Source organism: Stegostoma tigrinum, chromosome 30, assembly GCF_030684315.1.
Source record: "Stegostoma tigrinum isolate sSteTig4 chromosome 30, sSteTig4.hap1, whole genome shotgun sequence".
NCBI classification, from domain to species: domain Eukaryota; kingdom Metazoa; phylum Chordata; class Chondrichthyes; order Orectolobiformes; family Stegostomatidae; genus Stegostoma; species Stegostoma tigrinum.
Window position 1 is genome coordinate 7,735,001 of NC_081383.1, and position 16,846 is coordinate 7,751,846.

The 16,846-nt window shown below is 42.3% G+C and overlaps 1 protein-coding gene across 11 annotated transcripts; it reads right to left on the reverse strand.

The window, feature by feature from the left end:
- Positions 1 to 1,712: 1,712 nt before the first annotated feature.
- On the reverse strand, positions 1,713 to 16,413 carry LOC125465622 (GTP-binding protein Di-Ras1). 11 transcript variants are annotated; one of them, XM_048559338.2, is made up of 3 exons: positions 15,968 to 16,413; positions 14,808 to 14,978; positions 1,713 to 4,699 (listed from the first exon to the last, which is right to left on the reverse strand). In XM_048559338.2, the coding sequence occupies exon 3, from the start codon at positions 4,678 to 4,680 to the stop codon at positions 4,084 to 4,086; it is 597 nt and encodes a 198-aa protein (XP_048415295.1). In that variant the 5' UTR covers positions 4,681 to 4,699; positions 14,808 to 14,978; positions 15,968 to 16,413; the 3' UTR covers positions 1,713 to 4,083. The 11 variants fall into 11 exon arrangements, with proteins under 11 accessions (XP_048415295.1, XP_048415293.1, XP_048415301.1 ...); XM_048559336.2 differs by having other exon boundaries at positions 14,808 to 14,984; XM_048559344.2 differs by lacking the exon at positions 15,968 to 16,413 and adding an exon at positions 15,668 to 15,940.
- Between the last annotated feature and the right edge of the window lie 433 nt (positions 16,414 to 16,846).

Here is a 16,846-nt window from a genome sequence, read left to right on the forward strand (position 1 = left end):
ACAGTTATGTGAATGGGAAAGGTTTAGAGGAATATGGGCCAAACACAAGCAAGTGGAACTAGTTCAGTTTGGTTGGTATGGATGAGTTGGACAGAAGGGTCTGTTTCCATGCTGTCTGACTCAGGTACATCCATGTCCCACTCAAAAATAAAGTAAAATAATTGTATACTGCAATGTAATAACAACTGGTTAATCAGTTTTTCTATATTCATTAGAATCATACAGTACAGAAGAGACTGTTCAGCTCATCAAGTATGTAATGTCAAAAAACTATTCTCAATCTCCACCAGTGTCACTTTCTAGCACTAGGCCTATAGCCATGAATGTTATGATATTTCAAGCGCTAGTCCAAGTGCTTTTTAAAGATTGCGAGGTTTCCCACCTCAAGTATCCCCTGAGGCAGTGCATTCCACCCTTTCGTTAAATTCCCTCAAAACCTCCTACCTTTCACCTTAAAATTATGCTCCCTTGTTATTAACCCTTCAATTAAGGGGAATAGCAGCATTCTACCCACCTTGTCCACACCCATTATAATTCTTGTACACCTCAAACAGGTGCTCTCTTCACTTTCTCTGCTCTAAGGAAAACAACCTGAGCTTATCCAGCCTGTCCTCATAGCTAAACTGCTCCATCCCAGGCAACAGACTGGTGAATCTCCTCTGTAGTTCCTCCAGTGCAATCACATTCTCCTAAAAAGCAGTGATGAGAACTGCACACAGTACCCCAGCTGTGGCCTAACCAAAGTCCTGTACAGCCTCAACACAACCTCCCTGCTCTTTAAATCTATGCCACTACAAGTGTCCCATATGCCTTCTTAGCTACCCTATTAATCTGTCATGCCCCCTTCAGGGATAAAAACAAGCCAAGGCAATATAAGCAACTCTCCTGTTCTTATTTGTTACTGTGCAGTTTCAGTTGCCTCAGTTGGTAGTAATCTTGTCTCCTTTTCTTGGGGGTTCAAGTCCCACTCCAGAGTGTTGAGTAATTATCCAGATTGACATAAATTAAGGACAAAATACTGTGGATCCTGGAAATCTGAAATGAAAGCAGAAGGTGCTGGAGAAACTCAGCATAAAACTAAAGAACTGCAGATGTTGCAAATGAGAAACAAAACCAGAAATTGCTGGTAATACCCAAGAACATCTGCAGAGATAATATTTTGAATCCAAGATGCCTTTTCTTTGGAACTGACCAGTCCAGGAGTAAGACTTGAAACGTCAACTCTGTTTCTCTCTCCACAGATGGTGTCAAACTTGATGAGTTTCTCCAGTACTTTACATTTTTATCTAGACTGATCTTCCCAGGGTGGTTTGGTACTGAGGGAGCACTGCACTGGTAGAAGTGCTGAAACTTTGAAGATAAATTAAATCAATACCTCAACAGCACTTTCAGGTGGATATAAAAGATGCAGTGGCGCTGTACTGAAGTTCTTGAGATACCTTAATGATGTACAATGTGACTTTTGTTTTGTACATTTCAGGAAGAGTCACAGGCAATAATCAGGAGGAATCTGAAATTAAATGTGGCATGCCATTACCTCACGAGCTGAGATCAGCTGAGTCTGAAGAAGGCAATGGCTAAAACTAGGCATCACTATCCTGTATTGTGGGTCATGTCCATTTAAGACAGAGCATCTGTTCATGTAGCCCCTTGATTCAGCTTAAGAAACCACTTTGTGCTTAGTGTCTCCAGTTCACATGAAATAACAGCAGTCAAATTGCCAACATTTTATTTATAAAAGGACATTCAGCAAACATTTTACAGAGAAGAGTGATGGCAACAGTTCATGTGTTAAAGGAAGACTATCTTCTACAATAAACAATAAATTTCATTAAAAATATTTTCCTGTGAATTTCTAGCCTGTTGGAGCTGCATTGTCAACTGATATCCCTTCATGCACTGGAGTAAATAGATGTTATGATGAAAACATCTATTACACACGGTGAACATTTTAATGCCCCATGGCCTAAATTCTAACGCACTGCACAAAGTGCAGGCATGGTAATTAATCAGCCTGCAGCATTCAATCCACTTCACATGCACCTCTAAGTAAAGCCTGTGTTCATGAATGTAGTAACCCATTTTTTGAATTATGTTATGTAAGTTAACTAACTATCAGCATTATGAAAAGCTGGTATGTATGCCTTAGACTGAAATTTGGTGTGAATTCTCCTTGCAAGATTCCACATTCCTGATTGAATGAGTGTAGGATGGAAAATGGGGAAATCGTTGGTTGAGGTGTACTGAGAATAAGAAACAAATCAATAACTGTTCTGGGGGATCCAACAGGCAGTCATCAGGAGTAAATCCCTGTGAGTAAGTCATATCTATCCAAATTTGCAATGGGAATTTGAAAATCCAGGTCAAGCAGTCCACTGCATAATGGACACCATTAAGATGACTTTTGGCGATCTCAATACAGTTCCTCCATTGAACATAATGCGTTTACACAATGTTGTTTTTGATGCTGCAGCCCATGAGGACACTGAATCCCTCTGATCCAAAGGATTGCTGTACTTTGATGTATGTGCTGAGATTACACAATCCGGGCATGATTCTCCGTGTGTTCATATTTGGTGAATAGAATACTGCTATCAAGATGTCAAGTGATTTGCTGAACTATCCATGAAAATTAGTACAACATTTATGATGACAAATGCAAGAATATTTCAGCACAAGCTTAAAAAAACACGTGCATGTTGGCAAGATCAAAGCAAACATACTTCTCAGAATATTCTCAGACCTGAGAATAATATCATTGTTTGATATGCTGACAATGCGGTAAAGTTTATCAGTAAACCAACCTCTCTGCAATATAGTAGGTTATGGTTGCATAAGCTATGTGTGTGTCAGAATGTTTACTGGTTCTGCTGCTATACTGCTCAGTAATGATGAGGATACATTTAAATAAAGAACATTAAATGTGCATTAGCCAAAAAAAATCATTAAATTGCTGCATCTTTTCTTAACTTTTTCTCTGCACTAACTTGAACTGTATGTGACTTTTCTTTAAAATTAAGCAAACAGCAGCCTCCTTAAAGAACTTTGAAATGGACTGAGAGCTGTGCCCCAATGCTTTCTACATACTCCAGAAATTTCCAAGCAGCCAAGTGCTTCATTTCTGCTCATATAGTATATTTTTTTGTGTAGGAACAGTGGAAAGTTGAAACCAAACTATGGTATCTAGTGCAAAACATCAGTGGAATAAATTGTATAATCTCTGTTATTACCTCCCCACCCTTCAATAGGCACTTGTACCATGTTTTATATCTGTGGGCTATTTGGTGCAGTGTCTGCATGTTGCTTGGCTTGTTCCCATCTGCTCAATGTTGTGCTTCTATTGTCATTGCTTGTCCCTATCCCGGTAACTCCTAGTTACCATATGAAGAGTAACTAACAATACTTAAATAAGATTGAAAATAGTTATACAATTTTTAAAGCTGGACAGCGTTACCATTGGGTAACTACTATTGAATTGTAATAGCTATTACACTCAGTTGTGGCAATTTATACCATAGGCTACAAAATCTACTGAGATTACAGTGTGTGCTTTTACATATTTAAATTAAAAATGTTAATACATTCAGTCAATGATATTAGGATGAAGGGCCATGGACGAATAGCCACATCAACCCAGCATACATAAACTAACTGCACCTACCAGGGTCATATATGCAACTACCATCCTACCTAGAACTTCACAATGCAAAGGGTTACATAGAAGAATGGACACTCAGAGAAACTCCTATATCAAGTTCATTGAGGAGTATTTCCAGTGCGGACCAGCTAAAGTTCATCTGCTTGTTTCTGAGTCACATAGTGTTGCCTTTGATGAATTTATTTGTTATTTATACGTGCAGAATCTTGAAGAAATGTTATTGCCTTAACTGCAAATAACTAGAAAGTGCAATGCATGAAATAATGAAATCTGATATTGATGAGGTACAGATTTCCAGTAAGCTAATAGAGAATGGAATATAGGGTGAGTATGCAACAGAGGATGGTGCAGCTTTGATGGTCTGGAGTTGTTTTAACAGTCTTATTCAGGTAAGCAAAGCTACCAGTTTGACTGAAGAGTAGAGTCTACATGATGCTGCATTTTCCCTTCAATTTCTCTGTTCTCTTTTGCTGTTTGGACTTCTTCCCATCAATATTCAGACTCATGGATCTGCGCTTTTCCAAATTAAGCAGTTCCTGGAAAAGCTCCTTGACATTGTAATTCATCTTGGCTGAAGTTTCCATGAAGGCACACTTCCACTCCTTAGCCAAAGCTTCTCCTACTTTACTGTCCACTTCCTTGACTGTTTCATCACACTTGTTTCCGACCAACATGACAGGGATGTTCTCGATATTGCCTTTGATCTGAAGGATCTGTTGATAGATAGGTTTCAGCTCCTCCAGGGACTGGCGGCTGCAGATTGAGTAGACCAAGATGAAAGCATGTCCCTTGGAAATGGAGAGACGCTGCATGGCTGGGAATTGGTGAGACCCTGTAGTGTCGGTGATTTGCAGGGTGCAAACACTTTTATCACAGCTGATTACTTGCCTGTAGGTATCTTCAATAGTGGGGATGTAGGTTTCACGAAATGTTCCCTTGACAAAACGTAGCACCAGGGAGCTTTTTCCAACACCCCCAGCCCCAAACACCACCACATTATAATCATTACTCTGTTCAGGCATTTTCTCACAGATGTCTTAGCTACAAAGAAATAATAATAAAACAATAAGACAACATTTATTACCAATGGCCACTGTTAATGAAAGACGTAGATTATCACTGCTGCTGTGACATTTTTCCAATGATTTAGTCATCTGTTTTAATTATATTGCATTAAAGGATCTCCTTGTTTTTTTGAATTATAATAAAAAAACCAAAAAGCTAAATTGCAGTAATTAGCAAGGAGAACTTTGAATTTTATTTATAGCATGTTAGTAGAAAAGCCCCACCTGTTCACATGGATACAACTCATTGACGTCCAAACCATCAGTTGAAACACATTTACTGTTCAAATAACTTTCAGAAAGAAAAATTAGTCTAGACAGAGTTAATTTTGTTCTATTTTTGTTATGAGAAAGGTTCTTTTCACTGAGGTATGATAGTCATTTCTGCCAATCAGTTAGTTGGTAACCAGAAGATGTAAATTTACAGATTAGCAACAAAAAATGAAGGGAGTGATTAGATGCCACCACAAAGGAGCAATCTCACCTCTGAGTCAGATGGCTGTAGGTTCAAGCTCCACTTCAAAGATATACTAGCATAAAGTCTCAGTTGATACTCTAGAGAAGTACTGAATGAGGTGCCACCTATCAGATGAGACATTAAGCCATTGGCTTAATGTTTTTCCTATCAGGTAAACGTGACAGATCCTATAAACTACTCTGAGGAAGTGCAGCAGAACTCTCGCCAGTGTCCTGCCAATATTTATCTCTTAATCAACATCATTAGGACGGAATATCCCACATTTATCGCACAATTGTTAGTGGGGACGCATTAGTTTAGTTGGTTGGACAACTAGCTGTCAGTACAGTAAAGCATGGGTTTAATTCCCACACCAACTGAGGTTACCATGAAGGCCTTTCTTTCTCAACCTTCCCAATCACTTGAGGCATAGCGACCCTAAGGTTTAAATCACTACCCATGATCTCTGTAATGAGAGAGCAGCCTTCAATTACCTTTAGCCTTCTACCTTTACTGTTTATGGTGTTTTGCTGTTTACAAATTGGATGATGCATTTTCTGGATTATGTCAGTAACTATATTCTAAAAGCACTTCATTACTTGTAAAATACTTGGGGATATTTTAGGTTTTGAAAAATGCTACATAAATGCAAGTTTTTTAAATCTAAATTATGAAGTTAGTGGGCTATGGAATGTTTTATCAGAAACCTTGGTGAAAGAAGCCTGGAATCAATGGAAAAGAAGGTAATCTCATACGTATCAGAGATAATGGGAACTGCAGATGCTGGAGATTCCAAGATAATAAAATGTGAGGCTGGATGAACACAGCAGGCCAAGCAGCATCCCAGGAGCACAAAAGCTGACGTTTCGGGCCTAGACCCTTCATCAGAGAGGGGGATGGGGGGAGGGAACTGGAATAAATAGGGAGAGAGGGGGAGGCGGACCGAAGATGGAGAGTAAAGAAGATAGGTGGAGAGGGTGTAGGTGGGGAGGTAGGGAGGGGATAGGTCAGTCCAGGGAAGACGGACAGGTCAAGGAGGTGGGATGAGGTTAGTAGGTAGCTGGGGGTGCGGCTTGGGGTGGGAGGAAGGGATGGGTGAGAGGAAGAACCGGTTAGGGAGGCAGAGACAGGTTGGACTGGTTTTGGGATGCAGTGGGTGGGGGGGAAGAGCTGGGCTGGTTGTGTGGTGCAGTGGGGGGAGGGGATGAACTGGGCTGGTTTAGGGATGCAGTAGGGGAAGGGGAGATTTTGAAACTGGTGAAGTCCACATTAATACCATATGGCTGCAGGGTTCCCAGGCGGAATATGAGTTGCTGTTCCTGCAACCTTCGGGTGGCATCATTGTGGCAGTGCAGGAGGCCCATGATGGACATGTCATCAAGAGAATGGGAGGGGGAGTGGAAATGGTTTGCGACTGGGAGGTGCAGTTGTTTGTTGCGAACTGAGCGGAGGTGTTCTGCAAAGCGGTCCCCAAGCCTCCGCTTGGTTTCCCCAATGTAGAGGAAGCCGCACCGGGTACAGTGGATGCAGTATACCACATTGGCAGATGTGCAGGTGAACCTCTGCTTAATGTGGAATGTCATCTTGGGGCCTGGGATGGGGGTGAGGGAGGAGGTGTGGGGACACGTGTAGCATTTCCTGCGGTTGCAGGGGAAGGTGCCGGGTGTGGTGGGGTGGGAGGGCAGTGTGGAGCGAACAAGGGAGTCACGGAAAGAGTGGTCTCTCCGGAAAGCAGACAGGGGAGGGGATGGAAAAATGTCTTGGGTGGTGGGGTCGGATTGTAAATGGCGGAAGTGTCGGAGGATAATGCGTTGTATCCGGAGGTTGGTAGGGTGGTGTGTGAGAACGAGGGGGATCCTCTTGGGGCGGTTGTGGCGGGGGCGGGGTGTGAGGGATGTGTCGCGGGAAATGCGGGAGACGCGGTCAAGGGCGTTCTCGATCACCGTGGGGGGAAAGTTGCGGTCCTTAAAGAACTTGGACATCTGGGATGTGCGGGAGTGGAATGTCTTATCGTGGGAGCAGATGCGGCGGAGGCGGAGGAATTGGGAATAGGGGATGGAATTTTTGCAGGAGGGTGGGTGGGAGGAGGTGTATTCTAGGTAGCTGTGGGAGTCGGTGGGCTTGAAATGGACATCAGTTACAAGCTGGTTGCCTGAGATGGAGACTGAGAGGTCCAGGAAGGTGAGGGATGTGCTGGAGATGGCCCAGGTGAACTGAAGGTTGGGGTGGAAGGTGTTGGTGAAGTGGATGAACTGTTCGAGCTCCTCTGGGGAGCAAGAGGCGGCGCCGATACAGTCATCAATGTACCGGAGGAAGAGGTGGGGTTTGGGGCCTGTGTAGGTGCGGAAGAGGGACTGTTCCACGTAACCTACAAAGAGGCAGGCATAGCTGGGGCCCATGCGGGTGCCCATGGCCACCCCCTTAGTCTGTAGGAAGTGGGAGGAGTCAAAAGAGAAGTTGTTGAGTGTGAGGACGAGTTCAGCTAGGCGGATGAGAGTGTCGGTGGAGGGGGCCTGGTCGGGCCTGCGGGACAGGAAGAAGCGGAGGGCCTTGAGGCCATCTCCATGCGGAATGCAGGTGTACAGGGACTGGACGTCCATGGTGAATATGAGGTGTTGGGGGCCAGGGAATTGGAAGTCCTGGAGGAGGTGGAGGGCGTGGGTGGTGTCACGGACATAGGTGGGGAGTTCCTGGACCAAAGGGGAGAAAATGGAGTCCAGATAGGTAGAGATGAGTTCGGTGGGGCAGGAGCAGGCTGAGACGATGGGTCGACCAGGGCAGGCAGGTTTGTGGATTTTGGGAAGGAGATAGAAACGGGCCGTGCGGGGTTGGGGAACAATGAGGTTGGAGGCTGTGGGTGGGAAGTCCCCTGAGGTGATGAGGTCATGAATGGTGTTGGAGATGATGGTTTGGTGCTCGGGTGTGGGGTCATGATCGAGGAGGCGGTAGGAGGTGGTGTCGGAGAGTTGGCGTCTGGCCTCGGCGATGTAGAGGTCAGTGCGCCATACTACCACTGCGCCACCCTTGTCTGCGGGTTTGATGGTGAGGTTGGGGTTGGAGCAGAGGGAGCGGAGGGCTGCCCGTTCTGCGGGGGAGAGGTTGGAGTGGGTGAGAGGGGTGGAGAGGTTGAGGCGGTTGATGTCTCGACGGCAGTTGGAGATGAAGAGGTCGAGGGAGGGTAGGAGGCCTGGGGGTGGTGTCCAGGAGGAGGACTTGTGTTGGAAGCGGGTGAAGGGGTCAGTGGAAGGAGGGCTGGGTTCCCGGTTGAAGAAGTAGGCATGTAACCCTGCAGCCATATGGTATCAATGTGGACTTCACCAGTTTCAAAATCTCCCCTTCCCCTACTGCATCCCTAAACCAGCCCAGTTCATCCCCTCCCCCCACTGCACCACACAACCAGCCCAGCTCTTCCCCCCCACCCACTGCATCCCAAAACCAGTCCAACCTGTCTCTGCCTCCCTAACCTGTTCTTCCTCTCACCCATCCCTTCCTCCCACCCCAAGCCGCACCCCCAGCTACCTACTAACCTCATCCCACCTCCTTGACCTGTCCGTCTTCCCTGGACTGACCTATCCCCTCCCTACCTCCCCACCTACACCCTCTCCACCTATCTTCTTTACTCTCCATCTTCGGTCCGCCTCCCCCTCTCTCCCTATTTATTCCAGTTCCCTCCCCCCATCCCCCTCTCTGATGAAGGGTCTAGGCCCGAAACGTCAGCTTTTGTGCTCCTGGGATGCTGCTTGGCCTGCTGTGTTCATCCAGCCTCACATTTTATTATCTTGTAATCTCATACGTATCTGGTTTCAGTGCAAATCGAACATAACATGCAGTTTATAGACTTTACAGAGGCCTTCTAGACATTTTAAAATTTACCTAACCACAATTGAGATGATTGGGAAGCAGGATTCTTTGCTCCAAGCACTCTAAAATGTTGCTGCATTTGATATAATTTATTCAGAGCATCATCAAGTGTGTGCAGATCTCTAAAAAAATCCCAGAGAGATTCAGAACCAAGCGATGCGAAATTAGTTCTACCTGGTCAAAATCCAAACTCCAGCCACTAGTTTCGCATCATTAGCTGCGGTGTATATGAATTGTAAGGACTCCAATGGTGCTGTGGTGGTATCCCCAAGGTCTGGGTACAAGTCCCACCTCTTCCAGAAGTGTGCCATGACATATCTGAACAGATTGATTTAAAATATCACTCAATTAATTGTAAGGCATCTTGTGATCCAGTAGTAGTGTCCTTAGCTCTGGGCCAGGAGGCCTGAGTTCAAGGCCAGCTGGCCCAGGGGTTTTCATAATATCTTTGAGCAATTTGAATAAAAATATCTAACTTTACTGTAACCTGGCAGACTTATCCAAGAGTTGTTTCCAGATTTCATTCCTTGGCAATGGGAAAGCTGTTAATGTCATAATTGACTACTGACTTTTTTCAGACTTTCATCTTTTTTTGAGTTAAATATCCTCAGGTAGATTGTATTACCATTGTATTCAGGCTGTTTCTATTTACTAACTACAGCCCCACCTGACGTGGATTTCTTTACTGGTTTAAGAATGAGGTACACTAATAAGTAAGGAGTTGCATTTTTTTTAAAATGAAAAGCTCTTGGTTGACTTTAATGCCAACCATGTTTTCTGCTTCTTTTTTTGCCTCTCGGTAATCAGTAGGATTACTTTACATGAAACTTTTTTTTGTGCTTCCTGCAGTTGCATCTTCTCATTATGTCCAGCTGTACCTGCAAAAATATTCATTTTCATGAAGTTAAACTTTAAAAGATTTTTCCTGCCAACCTGCCCATAGTCATTCAGCAGTAGCTGCACTTCATTAAGAAGTACGACATTAGTTGTCGAGTGCTTTGTGATACCCAGTGGTTATGAAAAGTCCTATATAAATGCAAGTCTTCCTATCTTTCTAGCTCTAGGTAGATTCAGAATATCTATTTGAAGGGATACAGTGAGAAAGATAGCGTGAGTAAAGTTGTGATTCAGTCTCATCCATTAAAATCTCAGCAACTGATTCCATTCTAACCTTATCACATCTTTCAATCAGGAATTGCACAGGAATTTGATGTCACCACACAGACAGAAACATTACTCTACAACAGAATCTTTACAGAATTTATAATTTGGTGTTGTAACAGCCTACATGTCAATAACTACTATTACTTAATTAGCAGCTTCTCCACAGAAAACACTGTGAAGTCCTATGTCTCCACATAGATGTTGTAATACTGAAGCAACCTGACATCAGTTTGTCCTAAATATGAATGTAATGTAAGCATTTCTTTCTTCACCTTGCCCTCATCTAATGATTTGTTGATTTTACCTGCATCCTATTTTAGGTAACTAGAATTTAAAATTTTCAATTGTACAAAAGTCTCACAATGAGTTTAGTTGCTCTATTGGAACATATTTCTTAGTCAGCTTGGTAAAGCATTTGTTTAAAATGTTATGGTTCCTACTATTCAATTTTCCAATTATGGAATAGGCAAATTACCATGAACCTGACTCCCTGATGCATTTATATTTTTGAATCAACCTGTTCAGACACGTTATTACACACCTCTGGTGTAGGTGAAAGTTGAACCCAGGCCTCTTGGATCAGAGACAGGGACTCTACCACTGCACCCTATAACTCATACATCTTCTGTTCTTATGAGTTTACTCTTGTCATTGTCAAAGTATCTCTTTCCATGGATTTCCTATTTGACACAGATATTGTAATGCAATATAGTATGCAACTGGGAAATTAAACTAGAATAAGAATTCTACAAGTCTTGCCTATACCTAAAGGCATTAACTAACAATGCAACATGACAGCGTGGAACTCTAGCTGTTGTTTTGTCATTGTTGCAGCATTCATTGTTATGCTAGTGATTAGACAGTACATTCTGTGTGAATTGTTACAAAGAAGCATTGTGGAGTAACATTCTAACGAGGAATCTTGATACAAATAGAAAACACCAAAGATTGTCCAATCCATGCTTGAATAAATAGGTAGCTACGTGCAGTCAGAGCATATTTAAAGATTGAAATTTGGGTGAGTAAAGTGTGTTTCAAATGTGGCTTTCAAAAGAGCCATTGTTTGGTTAAACTGTACTTTGATCTTTTGTTTAAGGACTAGCATTGCAATTACAATATAAAGATGTTATTAAAACATTAATTTAGAATTGTAAGAAAAACACTATAATTGATTCATTCATAAAATTTGAGGGAACCATCATTTATAGTGTGTTCTCAAATTCTGACCTTTCTGTATTTGAGGAAGGATTATTCTGAAACCCACATAACGCAACCATTGAAAAAAATGAGACATAAGGAATAAAATTAATTACATCCAATTTAACAGGAAGCAGACCCAGTATTGTGAGATCTGTCTCTGTGGGACTTTGTTTTGACAGATCAACTGTCTGCAGTTATTTCAGTTGTCAAAAATAGAAGAATGAAACAGAGCAGAAACAATGCCTGAAGGTAACATGACCATGAAAATTAACTGAAGATTGGTTGTCAAAGTTGATTGTCATAGGCTAATTCCATTGCATCTTACTAGTAATATTTAAAGAAGCAAGCAAAGAATGTTAAGGTTAAATAAAAATTAAACTGAACCACACATAAAGAACATTGAACTTGGGACCAAGAGTAGACTATGTGACCCTTCAAACATTCTCTGCAATTCAATAAGGTCACAGCTAATTTGATTGTGGCCTCAACCTCTCTTTCCTGCCTCCCTTTCCCATAATTCTTGCCTCAGTTGTTTACCCAAAATCTAACTCAGTTGTGAATGAATCAACAACTCAGCCTCTATTGCTTTCTGGGAACAGCATTCCACAAAATATTAATGCCTCTGAGAGAAAAAAAATCCTAATTTCAGTCTTAAAAGGGAGATTTCTTATTCTTAAACTGTGTCCTCTGGTACTGGGGTAACAAGGTGTACAGCTGTATGAACACAGCAGGTCAAGCAGCATCAGAGGAGCAGGAAAGCTGACATTTTGGGCCTCCACCCTTCTTCAGGAAAAAAAAGGGTCTAGGCCTGAAACGTCGGCTTTCCAGCTGCTCTGATGCTGCTTGGCCAGTTGTGTTCATCCAGCTCTACATGTTATTATCTCAGATTCTCCAGCATCTGTAGTTCCTACTGTTTCGGAAACAACTTTCTCTGGTACTAGTTTCCCCTTTGAAAGGAAGCATCCTGTCCTCTGTATTCATCTGTCAAGCCCTTTCACGATCTTACATGTTCAATAAGCTTACCTTTCGTTTGCATCATGTATGCTTATAGTTAAGTGCAGATATTTGTAACAGCACTCCTCACACACTGATCTATGCTACAGCCTTGAAGTGCATCCTCATTAGAAAATAATTTAGCACAAGGTCTTCTGTGCCTCTCTCCAACCTTGTCAAATTTTAAATCAATAAGATGGTTTTCTGGAGAGATTTCTTTCTGAAGTGCCCATTGTGCTGTCTCTCACTGCTGGGACATTGGGTCAAATGAGGAGAAGGGAAGGACAGAGTCATTAACTTAAAGTCTATCTTTCACATGTAATCAGATAATCTCAAAACAATTCCCAATGGTGCTCAGGACAATAATACTTGCAAATGGGATGTAAATGAACAACTTTCACTCAGCTGTAAAAGACAGGGGAGAAAAGGAAACCTTGTTCTAGAGAAGCAGTCAGCTAGGATTTTCAGGGAAAGGTGGAGAGGGAGATTTAGAAAGATTTTTGTCTGCCACCTGCTTATGTTGCACCAGATGCTGTAAGGTTTGGTGGTGCTACTGGAAGTCTAAAAATGAAGGTATATGAATTTTGTCAGTGCAGTTGTGGGCACTAATAAGTACACACCTGCTTATACTTCTTTGCATAAGAACACATAAATTCATACCCACATCAAAAGTAGAGAAGAAATGTTTTGTGACACAACTTCCTGAAAATTGAGAAGGGAAATGATACAATGCACACATATAAGGATTTGCACTCATGACATACAACTTTCAAACTCAGAAAAAATGGTTTTTCTATATGCTTTTGTTTTAGTTGGACACATGCTTACATGGAACTTAGATTAATGTTCTCCACCTTCAAACATTATGTTGATCTGCATGGAACCGTTACTTTACTTGAATCTGAGCAGTGAGATATAGAAAATTGTTTATTTTACATGATTAAATCTTTTCACCATCTTGTGTGCACAGTTGCTACAGGCTAAAGGTTTAGATCTCACCTACAGAAATTAGATGATTATTGGCAAACGGAATGTCTCTGTCCTTCACAATGCAGGATATAAATTTAGCTCAATGTCTAAAAACTGCATTAAGCACATGATTCACCCCTGTGTTTTAACTGACAAACATCATCAGAATTGTCCTAGCCCGTGGATTTATTTTCACCTTTCTTGCTATCTGTTTATATCAGTAACCTCTCATTTTCTTGGAGTTCTAGAATATAGATCGGATTTTAGGATACCTCTTGTACTGCACCTCCTGTGCAAACAGCAATAGTAGTTTGATTAATTAAAACTTTTTGAATTAAAATAAGCTGCCTCATATTGAAGTTATTCTACCTTGTGACTACTGTTAGGTATTTAGGAATACAAATCAATCCTGTTGTCTTCAGTCATCTCCTCCATGTTTCCCTTTCCCTGAGAAAGATCAATTTCACCGCAAATAAAAACCCATCAGTACGTCCAACTCATTCGATAATTGAATTTGAAAGAAGAGGAGGGCTAGCTGGGGGGATAAAATGCTGATACCCACGGGCAGGATTTGTTGGTTCAGCATTTCCAATTTTCGACTCATTCTGAACTAACTAGGCACCAGCAGGCCATGTCTGAGCTATATCCCATCGGTCAGCCCGCAACCGGAACACATCTGGTGTCCGATTATCTGTCCATTTACACCGTGAACGGATAAACATTTCCTCCATTCTTTCAGGTAGTTCTAAAATATCTCTGTGGCAGAAAACCACGATGGCCGTGACGACGGACAAATCAAATAATCGCTTCATCTTTGCAGTATGTGCAAACTTTGAACCCCTGTTTCCAATTCTTGAGCACCCGAAAACAGATGGAAGTGCGTGCCCGCTGCCTGGAGATTCCTCCTACTCCCTGATTTCACTTTTTTTCTACCTATGAATCTGGAGATCTATGTTTTATAGGTTTCCTACACACACACGCAAGTACACAATGACATGCGATTCCTTACACATTTACACACGAGAACATGCACACTCAAGATCATTTGCGCATAGGCGCGCAGACCATCCTTTTCTAATATTTGTATTGATGGGTTAAACATCTATTTGCACTCATGGGACTAGTATACCCACTTACCTGTACATTTATTTAAGCGCTGACAGATTTTTACATTACCCATCACCATTTTCTCTCCCTCTGCAGTTTTAATACCAACTCATAATAATCCAATTTCTTTTGTTTCCTACCTCTTCGGGTTCCTGTTAATTTACAAAAAAAAACTGCGGGCTCCCACCCAGGCGTCTTGCTTTGAAGAGCTTCTGTGAAAATTCAATTCCTCATTAATGCATTGCACATAATTTCGAAAATGCTCGATGTCAGCAGCGCAACATTTAGAATGAAAAGGTGCATCTGCACTGCGCATGAACAAAATAAGAATTACCTTCAGCGTGTAGTTTGTTTGTGAACCGCGATGTTGCCCCCGATTCAGTGTATTGTCTTGCCAGCCTGTGTTGTGTGTGTGTGTATCTCTCTCTCCTTCACATTCTCCCTCGCTGTTTCAGCACCACATCAGCACGGACAGCTCCCGGACTCAGCACATTCCACCAGCCTCCTGGAACTCAAGTTATTTATATATATTTCACACACACAGCACATCAAACAGTGCAACAGAAAAAAAATGCTGATATTTACAGAGCTGCCTCACAATGCAAGGCAATCAACTCTCTCTCCCTAATGCCTCCTCCCCCTACACACACACACACACACACACACACCAGGCTCCATTCATCCGTGAGTTTTATAGCATTTGAGATTGTTCGTTGCCAACGTTTTTCCCACTCGAAGTAAACTCTGCAGCATGCACAAACCGTTGAATTGCTTATTTCTCCCCCTCGAGGCGATAGCTTGCAGAGGAGCTCAGAGGATGGTGCTGTGGACGAATGAGCCCTTCCAATAAACTGGAAGCAGAGAGAAGCAGGCCGAGAGATGGGTAGCTCCGACCGACTGCAGGTTTTTTTTTCATTTGATTGGGGTTAGGTCCTCAGCAAAGCGCCTTTCAGTAACTCTGTGTCAATCAAACGTTTTATCGGCTCCTGGAACCTTTCGCCTGGGAATAGAGATACCCTCTTTCCTGAGGGTTTTCATTCCACACTCACCACACTTTCCCCATTCAATTTCAATCTCCGCCGTAACTTCAAACTGCGAATAGGCGACTTCTTAAACCCCTTTTGCTTTCAGATTGAGTTCTTTACACCGGAAGATTCCCAAAAACAAGACCACTCCGCTCCAAAAGAAACCAACCTCTGTTTGCCCTTTATTTTTAGCCTCACATGCACAGTTTTCCTCAGCCCAAATTTAGCTTCCGAAATACATGACCTGATGCCAGCGCGTCGCTTCAAATTCCTTGGCTCATTATTTTAAACAGATTAAAGCTTCTTCCATTTGTACTGTTACGCATTAGTAAATTAGAAAATACAATGTCTTGGCTTATATTACTGCCTTTCAAGCTCCAATTAAATACAGTTTTTACACTAAAGCAAGTATATTTGCAGCGTTCTCATGGATCCACCAATCACGTACTTCAACTCAAATGTGAATTACCTCTTGTCGATCTAAAATCAGGGTCTAGGACTGAGCCGAATGATCGTCGCTTCCTTCCGAGACACGTGTAATACAAGAGTTCAGAAAGCGGTCCCGAGATTATATGTAGAACGAGGGCGGCGTTGGGTGTGATCTAAATGGCTGGACTCAGGTCACTTGACAAATCACCTCCAACAGGTACCTTGGGGTTGTAATTTCATGACTAGCTGATTCAGAAATTCCTCATACCAATGTCACTGCTCATTAAAGGTCACAAAATACCTTATGAAGAATTTGGAAATGCAACACAAAAGTACTGAAACAAATCTTTCTCGCAACTGCAGTCTGATCACAGCATAATGTGCATGACAAAGCGCAATACTGAACAAATCAAAACAGAGAGGGCTGAAAGCACTCAACGTCTCTGGAGTGAGGACCAGAGTTAATGTTTAAGTACAGATTTCCCGTCAGAATTTTAGTCTTTCAGATGAGATTTCAAACTGAGTCCATTATCATCCCTTTACATGGACATTAAACATCCCGTGACACTGTTTGAAGGAGAGGGGAGGTGTCACGGGCAATATTTATTCTGCCGACATGACGAAAAACCAATTTATCTGGCTATTGTTAAAATCGCTGCTCGTTGGATCTTGCTGTGTGCAAAGTTTCCTACCGTTACGACGGTGATCACACTTCACGAGCACCTTTATTTTGGCTGCAAAACACCTTGAAAGGTTGTGTAAGGTGCTAAAGCAGTGCAAAACAGTATTCATGGCTGGAGCAAGGTTACCACTAAATGAAAATTATCTGTGAGGCAAGAAGTTTGAGTTCATATCAGGCCTCCCTCCAGTCGACTATGCTTAGGGGAGATTTGCAATAGATTGACATACAGAAAAGTTG